Source organism: Haplochromis burtoni, unplaced genomic scaffold, assembly GCF_018398535.1.
Source record: "Haplochromis burtoni strain Fernald_Lab_line unplaced genomic scaffold, NCSU_Asbu1 Contig_102, whole genome shotgun sequence".
NCBI lineage: Eukaryota > Metazoa > Chordata > Actinopteri > Cichliformes > Cichlidae > Haplochromis > Haplochromis burtoni.
In genome coordinates this window covers 1,790,935-1,812,000 of record NW_024582463.1, presented here as the reverse complement: position 1 = coordinate 1,812,000, position 21,066 = coordinate 1,790,935, and the positions used below count along the sequence as shown (strand labels likewise).

The following is a 21,066-nucleotide window of genomic DNA, read 5'->3' as shown; positions in this document are numbered from 1 at the left end:
TACTTCAGGCTTTCCTGTGCTCTTGGTCCCCACCCCAGGCTGCACCGGTGACTTAGTCCGATGCAGCTTGCACACAGAAACACATTTGCATGTACAGTTTGTGCACACACTGTGGAACATCAGACACACCCTCACACACAGACAAACAGGACATGACTCGTTAATGCACACACACGCAAAGCACCCAAAACTCTAATACTGGCCTTTATTTTTCTGCAGAAACTCAGAATTCTTGCAATATTCCTGCATGCAGGTGCTTATGATCCAAGGTTCTGTTAGGACTGCAATGAACAACAGGCATGCACTGTGTTTAATTTAAGCATGACTAAAAAAAATCCTCATGTTGTACATTTGTTCCTGAAAGTTTGAAAGAATGAGAAACGGCGTTGCCAATACTGCTGCTTCACTCCCCCTCCAGTTCCCCCCGTGTGTTCTACACTGTGGGCCTCAAGTGTTCAGATTCGGGGGCCTCTTGGTTGCTGAATATACTTTGGCTCACATTTATTATGATTTCCATAGTTTATGTATTGTGCCATTGTTATTTACAATCCTGGAAGCTCATATACACACTGCTGAAGTGTCAAATAATGAGGTTAAAGCTTCATTGCTCTAGATGTTGGCAGAGTAGCCCCACCCACCTGCTTTTTTAAACCTTCTGTTTACAAGGGGCAGCCAGTCAGCAGGAACTTGGCTTTAATAGCAGAGAAACAGCCTGTTTTAGACAGTTAAGGAACTGTTGGCTGCATAAAGGTATATGATAAATAAGGATCAGTAAAGTTACTAGCTTTGAAGCTGGAAATGAGTAGAATATGTTCTCTTTAAATGGAAAGGTCTTGCATGTTCATGCTGCACAATCGGTTTGATCAAAGACACTGATAAGACTGAAGCCAGTAATGCCATCAGCAGTGACTTAGTTTATCATAAAACTTAGCATGCTAATTAGCAACATTAAGAAGAGCTAATGAGATAAGATATAAGACTGATTTAATTTATCCCAGATTTAGAAAATTATTTTCTTCTAACAGTTAAAAAAATCGAAGTTGAGATGATCTGGACTTTCTGGCACGGTAAGTTATCCCATGGAAGCAGACGTCTAAAGATGGCTTTAATACAATACTTGTTTGGTACTAAGTACTTGTTTTTTAAATATTCTGATGTGTCTGGCACCAACAGCCATACCATGTTCAAAATCACCTTTCTTCACTATTTTGATGCACGGTTTGAACTTCAGCAGGTTGTCTTGACCATGACTGCATGGTTAAATGCAATGAGCTGTTGTGTTCAGCTGATTAGAAAGGTGCTATAAAAGTGTATCATTTACCATTTACAGAACACAGTGACCTTGATAAAGGTCATAAGCGAAAGTGAAACACATCAGTTAAAAAATAATGTTGTTATTTATACATCGGGTATTACTGGAGTTTTAACTACTGCTTTCTTCCTGCTCTCATCGGTAACCCGAGTTAGCTGGGTGCTGTGACCAAGAAGGAAAGGAACTGTTGTTACGTGGCTCTTCTGCATCAACATTATATGGTCTGATGTTATCTTGGGAGGGAACAGGTTCTCATTCAGGCCGCGTCTGTGACCGTGAGCTATTTAGAGGAGCTGTCTTAGAATTTGTGTTATGGGTGTGTTTCCTTTGCTCGAGGACTTCCAGGGTTCCAGAGATAATGTGGAATTCATGAGAGGAATGCCACGCAGGGGTTCCTTCCTGTCACCTGACTCCATCACTTCCCGCGCTCAGTTTCCGCCGTCTGAATCTCGGAGGAGAATGGTGAGGCTGACGAAAGGGGCAGCGGAACCCGAGCGAGGCCCCTCTCGTAGATTTGATGATGATCGGGATGAAGCCGACTGCTAAACACAATCGAAATGATGAAAAGCGCAGATCTGAAATGTTACCGCCCGACTGCTGATGTAAATGATTAAAAAATTTGCAGGAGCAAATGAACGTGGGCAAGAGATCAAATGAAAGGGATTAAACAAAAAAAGAGTTTGCTTTAAATGTGTGTGTGTGGGGGGGGGGCGACATGTGCATGAAAAAAGGCAATAAAGAGAAAGAGAGAGGTGATGGCAGGATCTGTATGGGGCCTCTTGGTTTTTGGGCAGCAAAGGGGAGGCGTGCCAGGTAATGGTTTCCAGACACACACACACTTGCACACTAGTAAGACTACACTCTAATTTGATTTGGAAATCTGACGGGATAAGGGGCGTATATGTGGATGTGTGCGTATGTACCTGGGGCCATTTTTTCCTTCTCACTTCTTGCTTTTTCTGTGCATTGGGAGAGGGCCCAGTTAATCATAATGTGTCGTCTGTGTGTAGGTGTGTGTGTATGCAAGCACAAGGGGTTAATGTTTGCTTTCCATCACAGCTCTAGTGGGCAGAAATCAGATCCCTGCAGCGCAGAACTCAACCTCAATGCACGGACGGACACCCAAAGCATAAGAAAAACCGCCCCCTGTATCTGTATGATCTGCACGCCTGTGTGAAGAGGTTAAGAAGGCCAGCTGCAATATCAGTGAAAGTGCAAAGATATGAGATTGAGAATGAAAATAGTAAAAAGAAAAAACAGAGAAAAAGATGAAAAGAAGAGCAAAAAGGGAGACAGGAAGAGCTAATTAAACTGTGGAAGGATAGATGTGGAGGAGCGGGTGGGAGGCGAGAGGGCGAGATGACTTAACTGTTCAAAACGACTCCACCCTCAGTCGCCAACGCAAACGGCAATTTCCCATTGGGGTAAATCCCCCACCGTGCCCTGTCATAGCCCTCCTACTTCTGCAACTGGTGTATGCGTGTCTGTGTTTGCATGTGTGTGTGTGTCACCACTTTTCTCTGACATTCCTGTGCGGAGCAGGGAGACGGTGAGCTGAGCTGCAGAGAGGCTGAGCTGCAAACCCAATTCAGAAATCCATTTGAAAGCAACTAAGGATTTTCTTTGTTTTCCTGTCATTTTTCTTGCACAAGCCATTGTTTTCTTCCGATTCTTTCAGAGAATCTGCCTGCAAGTCAGCTGGGAAGAAGTCTTGCATTCTTAACACGGGATTCCTAGAAAAGCATCCTCTCGTTTCCTCCTCTTCCCTTTTTCTCTCCATCGCAAACCCCTGGAGATAGATTCCAAGTTTGCCAAGTTCCAGAGTTTGGGAATATTTTTGTGCTGCAGCCAGGAGCGGCTGAAACAACAGGGGGCACAGAGGAGAAAGCAGCACTTAAAGGGTGAGTTAACTTAAAAGATCAGGCTTTTTTTGTGGAGTCCAGCTCTTGTTGGCATAATGAGGTTGGTTACTCTCTGAAGAGGAATGCAATAATCCTTCTATTCCGAGCTAAAAAACTTTTGTCTAAGATGGCAAAATCCTGTTTGTGCAGTCTAGAAACTGATAGAGCTTATTGTTAATGGTGCATAAAAGTGGAGCGTTTTGCAAAATCTGTCACTCAGGAGTTTTAGTTGCATGTTCTGCTGATCCACGGCTGGGACTCGGGTGGGTGTGAAGCATCCACCGCACATTAGGCTTAGGAGATGATGAGACGACAGGGAGAAAAAGAATGACATTACTGAGGGGGCAGGTATATGCAAAACGAAAAGGCAGGGAGTAGCTGGGGAGTTTCATCCTCTTTCTGTTTTTAACATCAAATAGTGAGGACAGCTGCTGGGAAAGGAAGCGAGCGATGCACACACACGTTATATTCCAGTGTCCCAGGCACAGGCTCGGATAAATGCGCGCAGATGTTGCATGCATGTATGCAAAGAAAGGATGTCAAGATAACTTATGGTCGCTTTATTCTCTCTCTCTCTCTCTCTCTTACGCACACACACTCACAAGAAAGAGATTTAAACAAACACATCTTTGTTTCATTGCACTCATCTGTTTAGTTTACTCCTGGCTCAGATCACAGTATAATCCCAGAGCTGTAATCAATACTCATACACACATACACACATAGAAACACATAGAGACACACACACACACTGGCCATAGGAAAAAACACACACACACACACACATGCAGTACTTGCTTTTTTTAGGAGAAATAAGTCAGTTCAGCAGATGCAGCATATGTACAGAGCATGGAGCAGATATACTCCAGCAACAACATATAACAACATATCTTACTATTTTAATCAACTCTCATTTACTTATATCATGTTATAATCTTTGCTGTGCAGCTCTAACAGCTTTAAGTTTGATGCTGATGTTAGCTGTGAATGATGGTTTGCGTGTGCTTTGTTCACCTCCCCTCCTTCGCTGATTAATGTCACTTTTCTTCGTCCAAAACAACTCCCCATTTTCTTCCTATTTCTATTTTTCCAACATGTTTATGCAGCACGTAGCGCCTTCCAAAGAAGTGTCTGCGTCATGCTGTTTGGTGAACAGACCTCGTAATGTGATGCTTTGACTCTGGTACGTTGGTTTTTGTGATGGCACAAAGATCAGGAGTGTTATTACTAATAATAATCCTGACAATGACTTCCGAAAGTATCCCTGAAGGCCATAAAAGTGCACCTGCTAGTGAATTGATGGAGCCATGATATCCGTGTGCTGTTATGTTGAAACATGTGAATAAAAAGGTCAGGTTTTAATCATTGTATCTGCAGCAGATGATAAACTACATGGACAAAAGTACAGGAGCTGCTATGCTGTCTAAACCCATGTCTGCTGCACAGTTTTTGTGCAAGAGGAGGTTTGGAACGGACTTTTACGCACTACGCGGCTCAGCACTCAGCAACCTCACTCTGCAACTAATTTGGAATCACAAAATAACCAAACATTTATATGTTTGGACTGTGGGAGGCGAGAACCCACGCTGACACAGGGGAAGTATGCAAACCCCCCACACAAAGATCTCTGCTGCCCAGTGTACTCAAATCCAGGACCTTCTTCTTTTTCTGAGGCAACAGTGTTGCCAGTGCGCCTGCCAGATAAGACTTGCTTTAAAAAAAGCTAATGTATCCTATAAATATATCATGAAACTTGGGTAAAGTCCTTTTTCTTTGTGTTAAGAGTCAAATAGGTGATAATATGTATTACAGCAGTGTTTTCCACAGACATCGTTTTCCATTCATCATGTTATCATCGGTTTGTTTCTCTGCAGACCCTGGCTCCTGTAAAGATGGCTGACGTATTGCAGCCAGACTCCAACAGCCTGCAGATACCAAGTGAGATACACACTCAAACACTGACACGCACGCACACACACACGTCAACACTACTTTGCTATTGCAGTCCTGTCCAAATGACTTCTCCTTCTTTATCTGTTGGACCGTGGACATGCTGACCTTTCCATGTCCCTCTCCCACTTGGGTATACTACGCACTTCACATTCCAGTGGCATTCCCACGATTCCATTTCATTATGATTATCACTTTTTGATCTAGAGAGGTCAAGTGTGTTTACATTTGACCTAATCTTCTAACATCCATGGTGAAAAATGAGGTGTTTTCTGCAGTTACTCAGCAAATACACTTTCAGCATGTTAGTATCAGTAGCTGAGGACAGTTCAGAACCACCTCCTTTCTTATGATAATAGTGTTCCCATAACTGCATATCTCCTTAAACAGACAGGATGACCTTTATGTTTGTTCTCAGGGAGTGCATGTGGTGCTTTTCCAATATTAAGACTTAAAGAAACTTTCATATTTAAGAGGGGATTCGCCTTCACTTCCCTCGTTAGCCACATCCCCTGTTAGCACCACTGCATATTCACACATTTCATCTCCTCCCTTGTCTTCCAGGTGAAAACGTATCCACTCCATCTTCGCCTGCCACAGCCAGAAATGACTGCAGCATCACTCCCCTCACACCCTCACCCTCACCGGTAGCTACTGCACACACACGCACACACGGCCACTCACCACAGGCACTCCTACACACTCATTCCTCTCTTACTACTCATTTAACTTTATATAAAGTCCTTAAACGAGGCCTGCAATGCCACATCCACTTCTAACTGCTCTTAGTGGTTTACCATAACATTTATCTTACAGTATAAAACTTACGGAGAGACTGAAATTAGTGGCAAAGAAACACACCAACTTGGCGCCAATGTATGCAAGTAGAGGTCCATCAAAAATAGCTTCTGATTTCTAAGCCTGCTTATTAATTCTGTTCTGACTCTGTCCACTAATGTTAGGAATGTCAGTTTAAAAACACCACCAGGTTTACTGATAGAAACCGTATCCATTCTTACCTCTCTGTCTCTCATCGCTCTCTAAGAGGGTGGAGGTCAGGCCCCGGATGGCCTGTCCATTCTCCGTTGTCATAGCTATAGACTTTGGGACAACCTCCAGCGGCTACGCTTTCAGCTTCACACAGGACTCGGAAGCCATACACATGATGAAGTAAGAGCCTGTGTGTATTCTCATCAATTATATACTCTGTATTTTTATTTTGAAGTTTTGACAGTGGTTCTTCACTAAATGCAGGCGGTGGGAGGGTGGCGACCCTGGAGTGGCCAACCAGAAGAGCCCAACGTGTCTGCTGCTCACTCCAGATTTGCGGTTCCACAGTTTTGGGTTTGCCGCTCGAGACTTCTACCATGACTTGGATCCAGAAGAGGCCCGGCACTGGCTTTACTTTGACAAATTCAAAATGAGGATCCACAGCACAAGTGTAAGAAACAGATGTGAAAATAGTGACATCTCGTACCCGGTGTTAAAGGACATTATGGTGCACTGACATGTGCAAGAGTGGGAGATTTTTATATCACTGCCCACAGCTGAGAAGTAAACCTGTGGTTGAAAGTAACAAGCTTTAACTGGTGCTGCAGACTTCCTGGTGCGGCGTTTTGTTTTTTTCAGCAGTTGTGATTGTGTTTGCTGCAGGACCTCACTATGGAGACGGAACTGGAGGCGGTGAACGGTCAAAAGGTCAGGGCCATAGACGTGTTTGCTCATGCCCTTCGCTTCTTCAGGGAACACGCGCTGAAGGTACACCTCAGATCACTTCATTCACCACTGCAGTACACTGAATACTTTCTCATATTCTAGGATAGGACGTGAATGTGTATTTGGTGTACCTTTGTTTAGCACTTTTAAATGAAACCCCTTGGGAGATCACTTCACTCTGTGTGGTTCACTTCAGAGTACAAGAAGAAAATGATTTTTTTGTGGGGGGGTGGGGGCTCCTGTTTTAGGAGGTGAAAGACCAGTCTTCATCAGTGCTGGAGGGAGATGAGATCAGATGGGTGATTACTGTTCCTGCTGTGTGGAGACAACCTGCCAAACAGTTCATGAGAGAAGCAGCATACCTGGTATGAAAACACATTGTTGTTTTGTTGATGTTTAAAAATTATTTTTATTTTTTACAGTGTATCACGGTGTTGTGCACATGTGGATACACAGGGAATCACTGTGGAGTGTGTGTGTGTGTGTGTGTGTGTGTGTGTGTGTGTGTGTGTGTGTGTGTGTGTGTGTGTGTGTGTGTGTGTGTGTGTGTGTGTGGTGTGTGTGTGTCTGTTCTTCTGTCCGGAAGAATAGGCAAGAACAAACGGGCCAATGGAAAGAAAAATTAGTGAATAAAGCATGAGATAAGGACTGATGTTCTCACAGAGGATTATTTACAATCTCTTTCACACACACACGCACAAACACACTCAGACACACGCACACACACACACACACACACGCACATGCACACTGCTCTTTTCCTCTTTGCACATCTTCCCACCCATGCACACACCGTCCTCTCTGAACTGTACATAGAAGATGTAGGAAGTGTACGTACAAGCCCAAGAATGCAAGAGGTCCTATCGCAGTATAAATCAATGGGAAAGGACCAGCCTGGGAAAGACTCAACAACCTTTTACTCTTAATGCCACCCTTTCTTTACTGACGCAACAAACACTGTGATTATTTATTTACTTTTATCTGCCATCTACCATTTAGTCACTTTAGTACAGACATGAATAGTTGAATCCATACACTTTTTGATATTACACTGATACACACACACACACACACACACACACAGCACACACACACACACACACACACACACACACACACTTACCCTGAGCTGGCTCCTGACTTGATTCTTGGGGCGTGTGCACTTCCTGCTGGTGATGATGTCATCATGGCTAAACAATGAGGGAGACCGGCGTACAAACACAGGAAGTTTAAACTAGACCCCCGCCCTGCACGCACACACAGACACACACACACACACACACACACACACAAACACGCACACACACACACACACACACACACACACACACACACACACACATTGACACTCAACTTTACCCCCAATATATCATGAGTTATGCTTATACACCTCTCCCACTCTATTCAGCGTTTTATCCCAACTGTCAGTGAATTTGCTCCCATTGCTGTCATTCACCATTGTTTTGTTTTTTTTTTTTGTTTGTTTGTGTGTGTTTGTGTGTGTGTGTGTGTGTGTGTGTGTGTGTGTGTGTGTGTGTGTGTGTGTGTGTGTGTGTGTGTGTGTGCTCTTATGAATAACATTGACATTTGAGTTATAAATATATGAATGGCTCCTTTAATTATCTCTATTATTACAACATGCATTCATGCATTCACTTTATAATATTTCACTTTATAATATTTCACTTTATAATATTTTTCTTTTTCTCCCTACATTAGCTATATTTTTAAAATTCATAATACATTACATTCATGATTTCATATTCTAGTTTTCTTGATCAAAATATTAGGGAAATAGTGAATGAACTTGCTTTTAGCAGACAATACCTCCTCCTGAACCAGGCTCGGCAACGGGCAGCCATCTGCTGCGGCTGGTTGGGGGTGAGGGGAGGATGACAGGATAGAAGACACTCTGTGGAAGACAGCCAGAGATTAATAATAGCTAAGGATTAAAATGCACAGTGGTGTGTAAACACATAGAGAGTGAAAAAAGGTGAGTGAAGAAAAAACATTCAGTGTATCACAGGAAGCTCCCAGCAACTTGCCAGACCTATATTGCAGCAAAATTAAGGGAGGATTCAGGGTCACCTGATCCAGCCCTAACTATACGCTTTATCAAAAAGGAAAGTTTTAAGCCTAATCTTAAAATTGTCTCCCAAATCCAAGCTGGGAAGCTGAAAGCTGAAGACTATGCCTCCCATTCTACTCTAGGAATCACAAGCAGGCCAGAAGTCTGAAAGCAAAGTGCTATGTGCAAAACTAGGATCAAGAGATATGTTCATGGATGTAAATACAAGGTGCAAACCACTGGTTACACTAAAGAACTTAAAGGCCAAATTAAAATTTCAGTGGAATCAGTCTTCAATGATGTTGTGACTGCTAAAAGAAGTAGCAGGATGAATTCAGCCAAATGCTGTAAAACTACTCATACAACACTTCACAGTGCAAATGGATAATACCAGAGAAAGACCAAGTCGACCACCTGATCCTTAACCTACAGTTATTAAATCACTTACTAAAACAAAACTGAGGACGCAAAGATTCACAAACAAGCAACAGCTGAAGGTGGCTGCAGTAAGCGCCTGGCAGAGCATTTCATTTGAGGGGGGATTTTGATGATGTGCATATTTTCTAAACTACAGGCAGAAATTGACTGCAAAGGATTTTCATCCATGTACTAAAAAGTGTTGCCTGTCTGTCAACAATATGGGTAAAGCTTCTGCTGTGTCCTTTATAGGCTGGTCTGGTGTCTCCTGACTGTCCTGAGCAGCTCCTCATTGCTCTTGAACCCGAGGCTGCATCCATTTATTGTCGAAAGCTCCGCCTCCACCAGGTGATTGACCTGAGCATGCAGCCAATCACAAACGGCCTGGAATTGGATGTCTCGCGGCCCTTTGATTCCAGCTTCAGACAAGGTAGAGAACAGAGAGCATGTGTGCATGTAATTTCTGTTGAGCAGGGGTCTTGTTGTTGACTTTGCCATTAGCATGAGCGTGAAACCGCACTGTGTTCCTGGAAATGCTGCTTTTTGATTTCACTTGGGGGGTTGTGGGGTCTTTTTTTCAAAGGCTAAATGCGCCTCTGTTAAAGACAAAGAAAGAGAGCGCACTAAGCACAGCGATCTGAATGCAGATACTACTCATGGCTCAGATGACTTTGCAGTTGTGTGTGCGATGAAGTGTTTGGATAGACCATAGGGTCTGATCTGAAACAGACCACAGAAATCCCATGAAGAGGAAGCAGGGAACTATTTAACACATCAGCTCTCTAATTAACTTTACGCAGTGCCAGAAAAGCTTTTCCTTAGAAGTGTTTAGTGTTTAGTTAAGTTTGTGGCAGTAGATCACAAGCACTTAACATTTCATAAGAAATCACATGAAACTCTTAAAAAGGAACAAGCTTGAATTCTACTACATTTTACACTTTTTAAATGAAAATAGAACTCAAATAGTACTTAAAGGCTGCTACATTTGGTGCCAAATGACAAAAAACAGGAGCTTTATATTGTAAGATAATGTTAAGGTCCTACAATAATACAGAGAATAAATCAGATGACTCCCTATGAACAGGCTCTTGGCGAAAGTGGGAAGGAAAAACTCCCTTTTAACAGGAAGAAACTGAGGGCAGAACCAGGTTCAAGAAGAAGAAGCCATCTGCAATGGCTGGTTGGGGCTGAGGGAAGGAAAAATGTCAGAACAGTGATGCTGTAACAATATAAGTGAAGCATTTAACTGGTTTATTGAATGTCAGTAACAGCACAGATAGGAGTGTGCAGTGTGTCCATGTTAAAAATAACAATTTTAAAATACACAAGGTAGAAATACTTAAGATTAGTGTTTTTAACGGACAGGATTCACCAAGTGCTTTGTAGAATATAATCTAAGCTAATAGAAAAAGCAGGTAAATGACACAAAATACAAAAGAACATTTGAAAACCTTACAATGATCTGTAAGCAAGGGAGAGGATTTTTAACTGGATCACAGATGTTAAAAGCAGCCAGTGAAGGGACATTATAGTGGGGTGATACTGTTAAACATTTACTAAATTAAAAACCAGAAAATTACACGTCAATACAGGGAGCGGTGAAATATTTCCCTGGTGGAAACATTTGTTTAACATGGACAGGGGTTGATCAAGGACAACCTCTAAATTACACATACTGACATTAACAGCAAAGGCCAACAGTCCAGATTATTCTTGATGAGGACGACGACCAGAACCAAAATCAGCATCAAGCTGCAGAGTTTTACCATTTTTACTAATCCCTGATAGCATTTTTGGCATTAGCATTGATAACCTTACAGACCTCATGTGGTTTGAGAAATAAAGCTGGCTATCATCAGCAAATAAGTAACAATTGAGCTTGTTTTAAAACTTTCAATAGAGATGTGAGACAAATGAATAACAGGGGCCCAAGAACCAAGCTTGGTGGGACTCAAAGACACAAAGCCTTGAACAAAGACAGCAAGGTTTCTTGGTATAAGAGATCATTTAAACCATTTTAGGGCTGCATCTGAGTCACGTATGGATGGCCATCCATGTCAAAGGCATCACTGAGGTCTGTGGCTTAGTAAGCATGGGTTCATTAGAAGAAAAAGGTCACTCTCCATCGAACATACCATATAATTAATGATCTCATTTAACTCTTAGTAAGTAAGTCCTATTAACTGAATATGTTAAATCACTAATAATTACTTTGATTTGTCTAAGTGATGTACTACATTTGGAATTTAATTATAAGATTAAAAGATGAAAAAACGTCACCAGCTTAAACAAATTAAGGAAATCTGGTTCCTTTTTTTGGTTCTACCAATTTTGGGGGTTTGTAGTGTAGTTGCCAATAAGTAGATCATGTTTTATTCATGAAAAACCAAAGCTATGACCCAAAAGTTTGCCAAATGAAATGAAAATAAATTCAGGCAACATTTCTCAGTGAGTGTATGCCTACAAATTACTTCATTCACATGACACATAGTAATGTGAGCCGCTGTTGCTATAGAAATCTGGATCAGAGCGCAGCTTTAAAAGAAAATTCAAATATGGGGATTTACAGTCGGGAAAGTACCTCCAGAACCAGTACACAAGTGAGAACTTTAACAAAAAGCCAAAATGCAACAAAAAAACTTCCAAAACAGAAGAGCGTGTCCTTCGTGCCCACATGAAGGAAATACCACGAAGATGTAGCAATGAAGAAAAGTCATTTCAAGCTGGGGAGAAAGAAGAGTGATGCATAATTCAGTGGGCGCATATGCTGACCAAAATCCCCTGCAAAGGCCCACTTATACATATGCAGTCAGTGACACACACACACACACACACACATTCATACACACTAAACACAGGATATTGTAATTGGAACAAGGTGCAGCGAGACTATGATCTCACCCCCTCCTGGCCTGTCAGCCTCCCTCTCCTTCACTCACTTTCATTTTTCCCTTTATTCTCCCAGACTTTCTCTACCTCTTTCGCTTTTTCGCTCGCTTTCCGAGGACTCGAGCAAACAGACGTATTTACACACACACACTTGGTCTCCCGGTCGTGTTTTTTTTACTATCTTTAGCGCGTCTTCCACCTCATTTCATCTCCAAAGATAGCACCGGGGAGTCGTTAACGCACACACATTTTCTTTTTCTGCTGTTTCATGGAAATGGTTTCCAGACTTGCGTTCCATCCATCACCCCTGTAAAACATACACGCAGGCACCGGCGAAATCAAGGCCTGTGTGATTGTGCTTTTCTTCGTTCAGCTTATTTACTATGTGCGACCACACACAAACACACACACACAGAGGTACATACATCACCTTCTGTGTCATCCAAGGTCCTTAAACAACAGTATGTGTATATTTGCTTTCGACACAGTGTTGCCCAATAAGTCTCCAACCTTTGTTCTTATTCCCCCACAAACCCTCGTCCATTACTCTAATTATTGTGGTGTGTGGTGTTCATGCGGTTTGAGAAAACCATGTAAAAACCACTTTCACCAGCACTAACCTCCATCAAAAGCCGTGCTCGCTGCCTATGACACACATGTTTACGCTTGCCTTTCATCAGGCTCACAGTTTACCAAATGACTAGTGCTATATTTTTTTTTTTTACATTTTAACTTTGTCATCTAGTTTTCCATTAATTTGTAACTATTTGGTTCTCAGAACCATTATGTCTCCTTTCATGTGTTCACCTTGACGTGTGCAGGCATATATAGTGTATCTGCTCTGTCAAACAGCCTGTCAGGTATGTTGTATTTTTGCCAGCTGCATGTGAGCCTGCTGTGTTTTTGTTGGCCTCCCCCATCCGTCCACTTAGCCCGCCACTCTCACAGTTTACACGTGGAGAACAAACAGAATGTTGAAATTCGAGCGCATTCTTCATTTCCAACAAATTGCTCCTGTCACATAAAAATATTATGACCGTACGGTTTTCTTGTTTAACTTGGATCGGATGACTTATGCTTCGTCCTGCACAAATGCCATAAACTCTCATATGTATCATAAATTACAAACATTTATCTCTCCGGTTGAAGTTGAGGAAGATTGTGCTTTGGCTCGAACCTCTTTGCATTGAGGAGTAGTAGTCAGAAGCAAACTTAAGTGTCTGACCGTGCACCAAGTGTGTTTATACAGAGAGATAAAGAATGTTTGAATCCAGGCGAGGCGGTGCATGGTGGTGAACGGTGGTGATGACTCTATGGGCTCGCAGCTGGAGAGAGTCCAGAGAAATTCCTTCCTTTTTTTAAGTGCATTAATCTTGCAATTAGTTATTTGGTCACTTGGAGGCAAACAGTTATATTTATCATAAGTTCTTTATTCCAGATCATATAAATGACGGTCAAATTACTGGACTGCAGGGCTAATGGAGAATTCAGGAGGCAGACCTACTAACAGACACCAGATTTGTCATCTGCACATCCATGATCCAAATCTCTTTTTAACCACATCTACTGGATTAAGATCTGGTGACTGTGGAGGCCGTTGAGTGCCTCCTATATGGCACAAGATGAGATGCATACAGTCAGCAGCAGCATTCAGGTAGGCTATGGCATCTAAAGGAGGCCCAATGTGTGCCAGGAAAATATCCTTCTCTGTAAACCCTCGACGCGTCTGTGTGGGGAAATCTCAGCAGATCAGCAGTTTCTGAAACCCTCCACTGATCGGTCAAAACCCACTAATCGATCACAATCCACACGGCATTATCAACACAGAGTGAGAATGCAAAAGTCACCGGCAAACTTCTTTGGCTTGACCAGCAAGGTCACACATCCAGGCCTTTTTGAGTGCGCCAAGCAGAGGTTTTGCCCTCATAGAGGTTCCCAAGATGAGGATTTGGGGCAAAATTGTTTTATTTGCAGGTTATGCATCATAAACTGATCAATGACCTGCATTTTTTGGGTAAGGTTTTGAGAGATGTTTGCAGGAAGTGACATTAGGACAACCAACACTGTAAATATTGGAAAGCCATTGCTTGGCTGTTTCTGTGCACAGCTGGGATTCTAGTGTGTTCATGGTCTGCTCTTCTACTGCTGGGTCACATATTTAGGTTAGCAGATGGATGGAGGGCTTAATTATCAGTTTAGGCTAACAAGCCTGGTTAGTACGCTGTATCCACGAAATGTGAAAATGTACAGATGGAGATACCTGCTAATTAGTGCTCAGTAACACACTAAGAAAAAGCTGGGATTTCATCAACCAAGGTCAAGTGCAAAAGTCATGGGTGATCAATGCCACACAGCAGGCCATTAATTTTGTTAGATATTTCATTTATATTAAAATGGTCCAAAAAGCCATAAATTAGCAAAGATCGAGGATAGCTGCTCATCATTCAGAGTGGCTAAAGTGCTAAATTAACCATAAAGACCAAAACTGGTTTTTGTACCAGCCTATAAATATGTTCATGTTACTGATTTTAACCTGATCAAGCGCCTCCAAAGGTGTAATGGATAACACTTGGCAGGTGAAAGGTCTCTGGCTTGCTACCAGCTGGTAACACAAACTCCCCTTGGGGTTGCATCTGCAGGGCATCCTGTGAAAAAACTGCCAAATCAAACATGGAGAGCTACCTGCTGTGGAAACAGCTGATAACAGTGTTTGACAGAGAAGATGATGAACTGTTTTCGAGAATTCCCCTTTGATTCCATGTTTTTCTCCCAAAATTAGTAATCAGAAGCATCACTTTCACCTCAATGCTCAACTTTTTTTTTTTCGACTCACAGAAAGACAGAAGAGGTTCCGGCTCGTGCCTCTGAATAGCAGAGAAATAATGGATAAATAAATAAATAATTCTGTGTGTGTGTTCTGTTACAGCAAGGGAGCAGCTGAGGCGATCCAGACACAGCAGGACCTTCCTGGTGGAGAGTGGAACTGGAGAGCTGTGGTCAGAGCTGCAGACTGGTAAGGCCATCTGTGCGTATGTGAGCCTAAGAGACAGGCAGACCCCACATGTGGGAGATATTGATGACTTTGACCTTTAACCCCAGCCGGCAGACTCTGAGGAACAAACCCACCCACTTTAATAGAGGACAAACCCCAAACCTGATGTTTGCAGGTTCTATTTGAACTGATTTAAATAATCTAATTATGGCTTCCTGATGTGTTTTAATAATAAGATCTTTTTTTTTGTTTGTTTTACTGTAAATATGTATGATGGAAAAATAACAATTACTTTGCATACTTTGCATTTTCCTGGGTTATGAAATGAAAGTTGTTCACTCTGCTGTTGAGGCATGACAGCATTTTGTGGAGCCACGTGCGCCTGCTGACCCTTAGTGCGCTCATCCCTGTCAACACACACACACACACACACACAGGAAGGACCCAGCCCATGGGACTCTCTGCACGGCAGATACAAGAAGAAGAGACTCTCTTATCTTCCTGCCTTGCAAACATCCTTCGATTCCTCCTCTTGTCTTATATTTTTATTTCTGTTCATTTCCACCACACGCCTTCTTTTCTCTTCCTCACTCGCTTCTACACGTCTCATGAGCTCTCGTGTTTAGGGTGCAGTCGTCAGGGTAGCTACACGAAAACTAACCCTTATCACCGGACATATCACAAACATACACTCTAGCAGGGGAAGAGCAGCAACCACAGATGCCTCAAGGTTGTTTACATTCAAAACACTGCGTGTTCAAGAGTTTCTGGGGAAGCTGCAGACAAACCAAATATACACACACGCATTTTTGCATCGTCCACAAAAATGAAGACACGTTATCTTCCACGATTTCCTCCTACAAGCTTGATGTGCTTGATATGTGTTTTTTTCTTTAAAAAATCTGAAATATGAGGTATGAAAAAGCAAAAAATGTTCTTAGGACAGCATGTGTTCATCCATGCCCTCTCTGTTCAGGTGATAGATATGTGGTTGCAGACTGCGGAGGAGGAACAGTTGACCTGACAGTCCATCAGATTGAGCAGCCACAGGGAACTCTTAAAGAGCTCTACAAGGCCTCAGGTACATCCTTTTACAAAGGACAAAAAAAGCAAACACATTTCCTACAGTTTCTATAGCTGCAGTGTTTCCGCCAGGCGGTCCCTACGGCGCCGTCGGAGTCGACCTGGCCTTCGAAGCCATGCTGTGCCAGATCTTTGGCGAGGACTTCATCCAGAGCTTTAAAGCCAAGCGGCCAGCGGCCTGGGTGGACCTCATGATCGCGTTTGAGGCGAGGAAACGCACAGCGTCTCCGGGCAGGACCAACGCCCTCAATATCTCCCTGCCTTTCTCTTTCATCGACTACTACAAGAGGCACAGAGGGCAGAGTGTGGAGGCTGCCCTGAGAAGGAGCAAGTGAGTGTGGGCTGAGAGGTGCGATGAGTGAACAACGAGCGTACGTGCAACTTTCGATGACAGAGTGATTTTTTACTTCCTTCTGTGTGTGCAGTATGAATATAGTGAAGTGGTCCTCCCAGGGGATGCTGCGGCTGACACAGGAAGCCATGAATGAGCTCTTCCAGCCCACCATCAGCAAGATTGTGAAGCACATTGGTAAGAAAGACAAATGTCGACATTTTTAAGGGTTTTTTTGGAACCAGAAGTGACCGTGTTTCAACAACAGGGTAGAGTTGCTTGTTAGCACTGGCAAAATTCAAGTGCACACATTAAAAACATTAAAAAAAAATAGACGCAGCTACCATGAAGTCACCCATTAATCCCATTTTGAAGCCTGGAGCGAGATGAATTTCTGCCATCTTTGTGTTGAAACTGGATGTGAGAGAGGGCGTGTCTGAGCGTAAAACTGCTTGCAAATAGCCTAACCTGGATGATCCTCATTTCTGAAATCAAACTACATTAATATCGTATTCGAAACAAGTGACAAACGCATGTGGGAAGTGTTTATCTGTGTCAAATCAGAGAGCTTTTTCCGCGTAGACAGGAAGTCTTTTCGTAATCACAGCTATCGCCATCTGGTGGCCGTTGAAAGGAATGTAGGTTTCACGCGCTGATGCTTTGGCTTCGCAGAAGCTACGTCCATCAATTTATTGTCTGTGAGTGCGCATAACGGGTTAATCATGCGCAATAGATTTCAGCTAATTAGTGCTAGGTAACTGACTAACGAAATAATAGAATTTAACTCATCAAAACTAAATCACCACCTTTTAAAAAAACTAAAAAAACAAATTTAAACAGAATCCTAGCAGCTCTATTAGGGGCTCAGTAATGAAATGCAGTTGTCATGCAGAAAGAAATTAGCTGCACTATTTTTATACCAAGTTGTGACCATGTATTTTCCATCATTCGTAAAGCCTGGTTAGGTTATAGTATTTTTTAAGACCAATATTTGGTGACTTTTTAATGCAGATTTTTTTTTCCAAAACAAAAACATAACAAAGTAAAACAGATTACATGGACTAAAGATGGGACATGAGTTTGCTTAGATTCTTCCACACTGCTCGAACTCCTGACCTTACTAGATTATCGACTGCCAAAAGCATGAAGTGTGCTTATTCAGATGTAAAAGGACAAAAGCTGCTACAGCTACAAATTACAGCTCAAATCAATCAAAACATAACGGCTTTCCTTGAGACCCTTTTCAAGATGGTTGTGATTTCATTTTTATGTTTTCCAACCTTTTCAAAAGAGAACAAAACCAGAAAAATGCAGTCTGTTTCAAATCAAGCACATGCCAGTGGTACATTCAAAACCATGGAATGGTTTCCCAGTATGAATATTTGGTGGTCATTAAAAGAAAACTGGGAGTCAACAAAGGGTTTGACATGAAGAAACACCAGGGACAGCTGCTGGAAAAGGCAGAAATTCTCTCAATGGAAAGACAAATTACTTAAGAAGCTTTATATCTTCTTTCTTCACAGAGGAGCTGATGACAAAACCAGAAGTGTGTGGTGTGCGTTTCCTCTTCCTAGTTGGTGGTTTTGCAGAATCCCCTATGCTGCAAAAAGCCGTCCAGAAGGCACTGGGGAGGACGTGCCGCATCATCATTCCTCACGACGTTGGTCTTACGATACTGAAGGGCGCTGTGCTCTTCGGGTTGGATCCCACCGTGGTGAGAGTTCGGGAATACCGGAAAGTATCGGAGTAGTAATGTGACACATTATCTTACGATCGTTCTCTCTCGCTCTCTGTCACAGGTCCGAGTGCGTCGTTGCCCTTTGACCTATGGTGTTGGTGTCCTGAACAGGTTTGTGGAGGGACGCCACCCACGGGATAAACTCCTCATCAAAGACGGTCGTGAGTGGTGCACGGACATCCTCGATCGCTTCGTCTCCGTCGACCAGTCGGTGGCCCTGGGCGAGGTTGTGAGGCGAAGCTACACGCCTGCTCGTCTGGGCCAACGGAAGATCATCATCAACATCTACTGCACCGCCACCGATGACGTCACATACATCTGTGACCCTGGAGTCAGGAAGTGTGGCACAATAACCTTAGACCTGCCCGAACCGTTACCGCCACCGGGTGCGGTGGGAGGAGCAGGAGCAGGAACCCCAGAGAGAAGGGAAATCAGAGCGACCATGCAGTTTGGCGACACGGAGATTAAAGTCACGGCCGTTGATGTCATGTCTAACCGCTCCGTCCGGGCTTCCATAGACTTCCTGTCTAACTGAGGAGGAGCAGGAAGTGGAGCCGTGGATGCAAAAACACACATTAGCTGATTGGAGGGATGATAATTTTAGAAAAAGCGGTACTTTGGGAGTGGGCGACATGTTTTGTTGGAAAAACACTGCATTCTTAGGAGCAACTTAGGATGCAAGAAGATCAAGAGAGAATCCACGCTTCACAAACACCAAAGTCCTTCAATCTCTTTGAAGTCGAAGAGGGACAAAGTCCGTCATGTCTCGCCTTATAATGTCGTCAGCAGCATTTCCCGCCAACAGTCAGAGAAACACTTTGTGAAAGCGAATGAAAGCTGAGCGAGACACAAACGGACTTTACTATCTCAGTGACTCTAACGAAACACAATATGCTACCTAATGAGTGAAACTCGCTCATGTTGATCGTTAAATATACAGACTTTTACCTTTGGGCCTCGTGTAATAAACAATGCCTTATTTAAACCAACGCAACGCTGCAGATAAAACGTCACCGACTGGACCGCAGCCTTGTTTCTCTAATGTGAAAGCACTCCCCCTAGCGGTGCAGAGACTGACCTACAACACTGCCTTGGAATCCGTCAAAACACATACTATAAGAAAAGAACTGTGGCTTTATAACATTTAAAATGTTTCAAACCACTTTGAACAGAAGTTGTGCTATTTGAAGACGAAGCTCATAAACCTATCGTGACCTCTAAAAGTTGTGAGCTTTTATTTTGAGAGGAAACTATTAATTTAAATCCAATGCTTAATTCATAATTCATCAGGAAACATTTGGCTCATCAGCTGATAAACGCCCCACTATGTCCACTAGCTAGTCGCTAACATGTCCTGTTTTAACATATGGACTTTCTCATCCAGCACACAGCAGGAAATAGCCCTCTACAGATGCATCGTTACTACTGGAAACACTAGATGAAGCACCACATGCACATAAGAACTCACTCACTACCTGCAGATGGATGCAGCTTTATGTCTTTAAACTGAAACCTATTGTGAAGTTCCTTAACCCTGCGTTCTTGCCATTTCATTAGGTACACTTAGGCACGCAGACATGGTCATGATGACCTGCTGAAGTTCAAACCGAGCAACAGAATGGGAGCGAATGGCAACTTAAGTGACCTTGAATGGAGAATGGTTGTTGGTTGCTTATCTACTGGGATTGTCACACCCAACCATCTCTAGGGTTTATAGATAAAGATCTGAAAACTAGATAACATCCAGCGAGCAGCAATTCACATGGGCTCACCAAAACCTGACAAGACTGGAAAAATGTTGCATGCTTTGATCATTCTTAATTGTGCTGCAAGGTTTCAATGATAGCGTCAGAATTTGGCGTCCAAGCAGATAAGGCACGATGTCACAAACTCAAATCACCACACTTCTCAGTGCAGTCGAGCGCCTTTGGGATGTGGTGGAATGGGAGATTTGCAACAACAAATCTGTTGTAACTGTGTGATGCTGTCACGTCAGCATAAACCAAAATGTCAGAGGAATGTTTCCAGCATCTTGTTGAATCTGTGCCACGAAGAACGAAGGTCAAAGGGGGTCCAACCCGGTACTAGCATTGGTTACTAATGAAGCAGTGAGTGTGTCGTTTTGTACAACATATATGAGAAAATGCTAACCTGATCTATGCACTCAGTTACAACTTATGTCTAATAAGCTTCAGACCTAAGTCAAAGGTCTTCATCAGCACATGTGTATGTTGTAAATGATGGTCCCCACTGTGGAGGAAAGAGATGATAAAGCTGTGGAAAGCCTAACTGGCAACTACAGTTGTTACAAAATATGACTTTGCCAAGTACTTGACATCATAGTTGCGACATCCATCTTTTATAAACACTGTGTAATTGTTACTTTATAGATCTAATAATTCTCAAGATTTGATCAGTGGAGCCTTGTACTGAGTACCTGTACAAAGAAAATCAGGTATATGTGTGGAGCTAAGGTCACGCAGACCTCATCATGTTTAAACCAGTAACTGTCTTCTTGTGTATTTGTGTAATAACCCTAACACGAATAAATATAATTCCGACCTCATCTTTTATATGTTGTCTAAACTGGGATGCATTTGTATCCACGTCGCTGTTGAACACAACACAGAACTTCACTTGTGTCTGGATCACTTCTTTAAAGATCTGAG

The 21,066-nt window shown here is 42.7% G+C and overlaps 1 protein-coding gene across 1 annotated transcript; it reads left to right on the top strand.

The window, feature by feature from the left end:
* Positions 1–2,771: 2,771 nt before the first annotated feature.
* Positions 2,772–20,970, top strand: hspa12b (heat shock protein 12B). The gene is made up of 14 exons (XM_005927763.3): positions 2,772–3,213; positions 5,088–5,151; positions 5,728–5,810; positions 6,209–6,333; positions 6,418–6,604; positions 6,817–6,921; positions 7,128–7,244; positions 9,617–9,794; positions 15,180–15,266; positions 16,222–16,326; positions 16,401–16,659; positions 16,754–16,857; positions 18,183–18,373; positions 18,459–20,970. Exons 2-14 carry the CDS (start codon positions 5,106–5,108, stop codon positions 18,930–18,932), a joined length of 2,061 nt encoding a protein of 686 aa, XP_005927825.1. The 5' UTR covers positions 2,772–3,213; positions 5,088–5,105; the 3' UTR covers positions 18,933–20,970.
* The last annotated feature ends 96 nt before the right edge of the window (positions 20,971–21,066 follow it).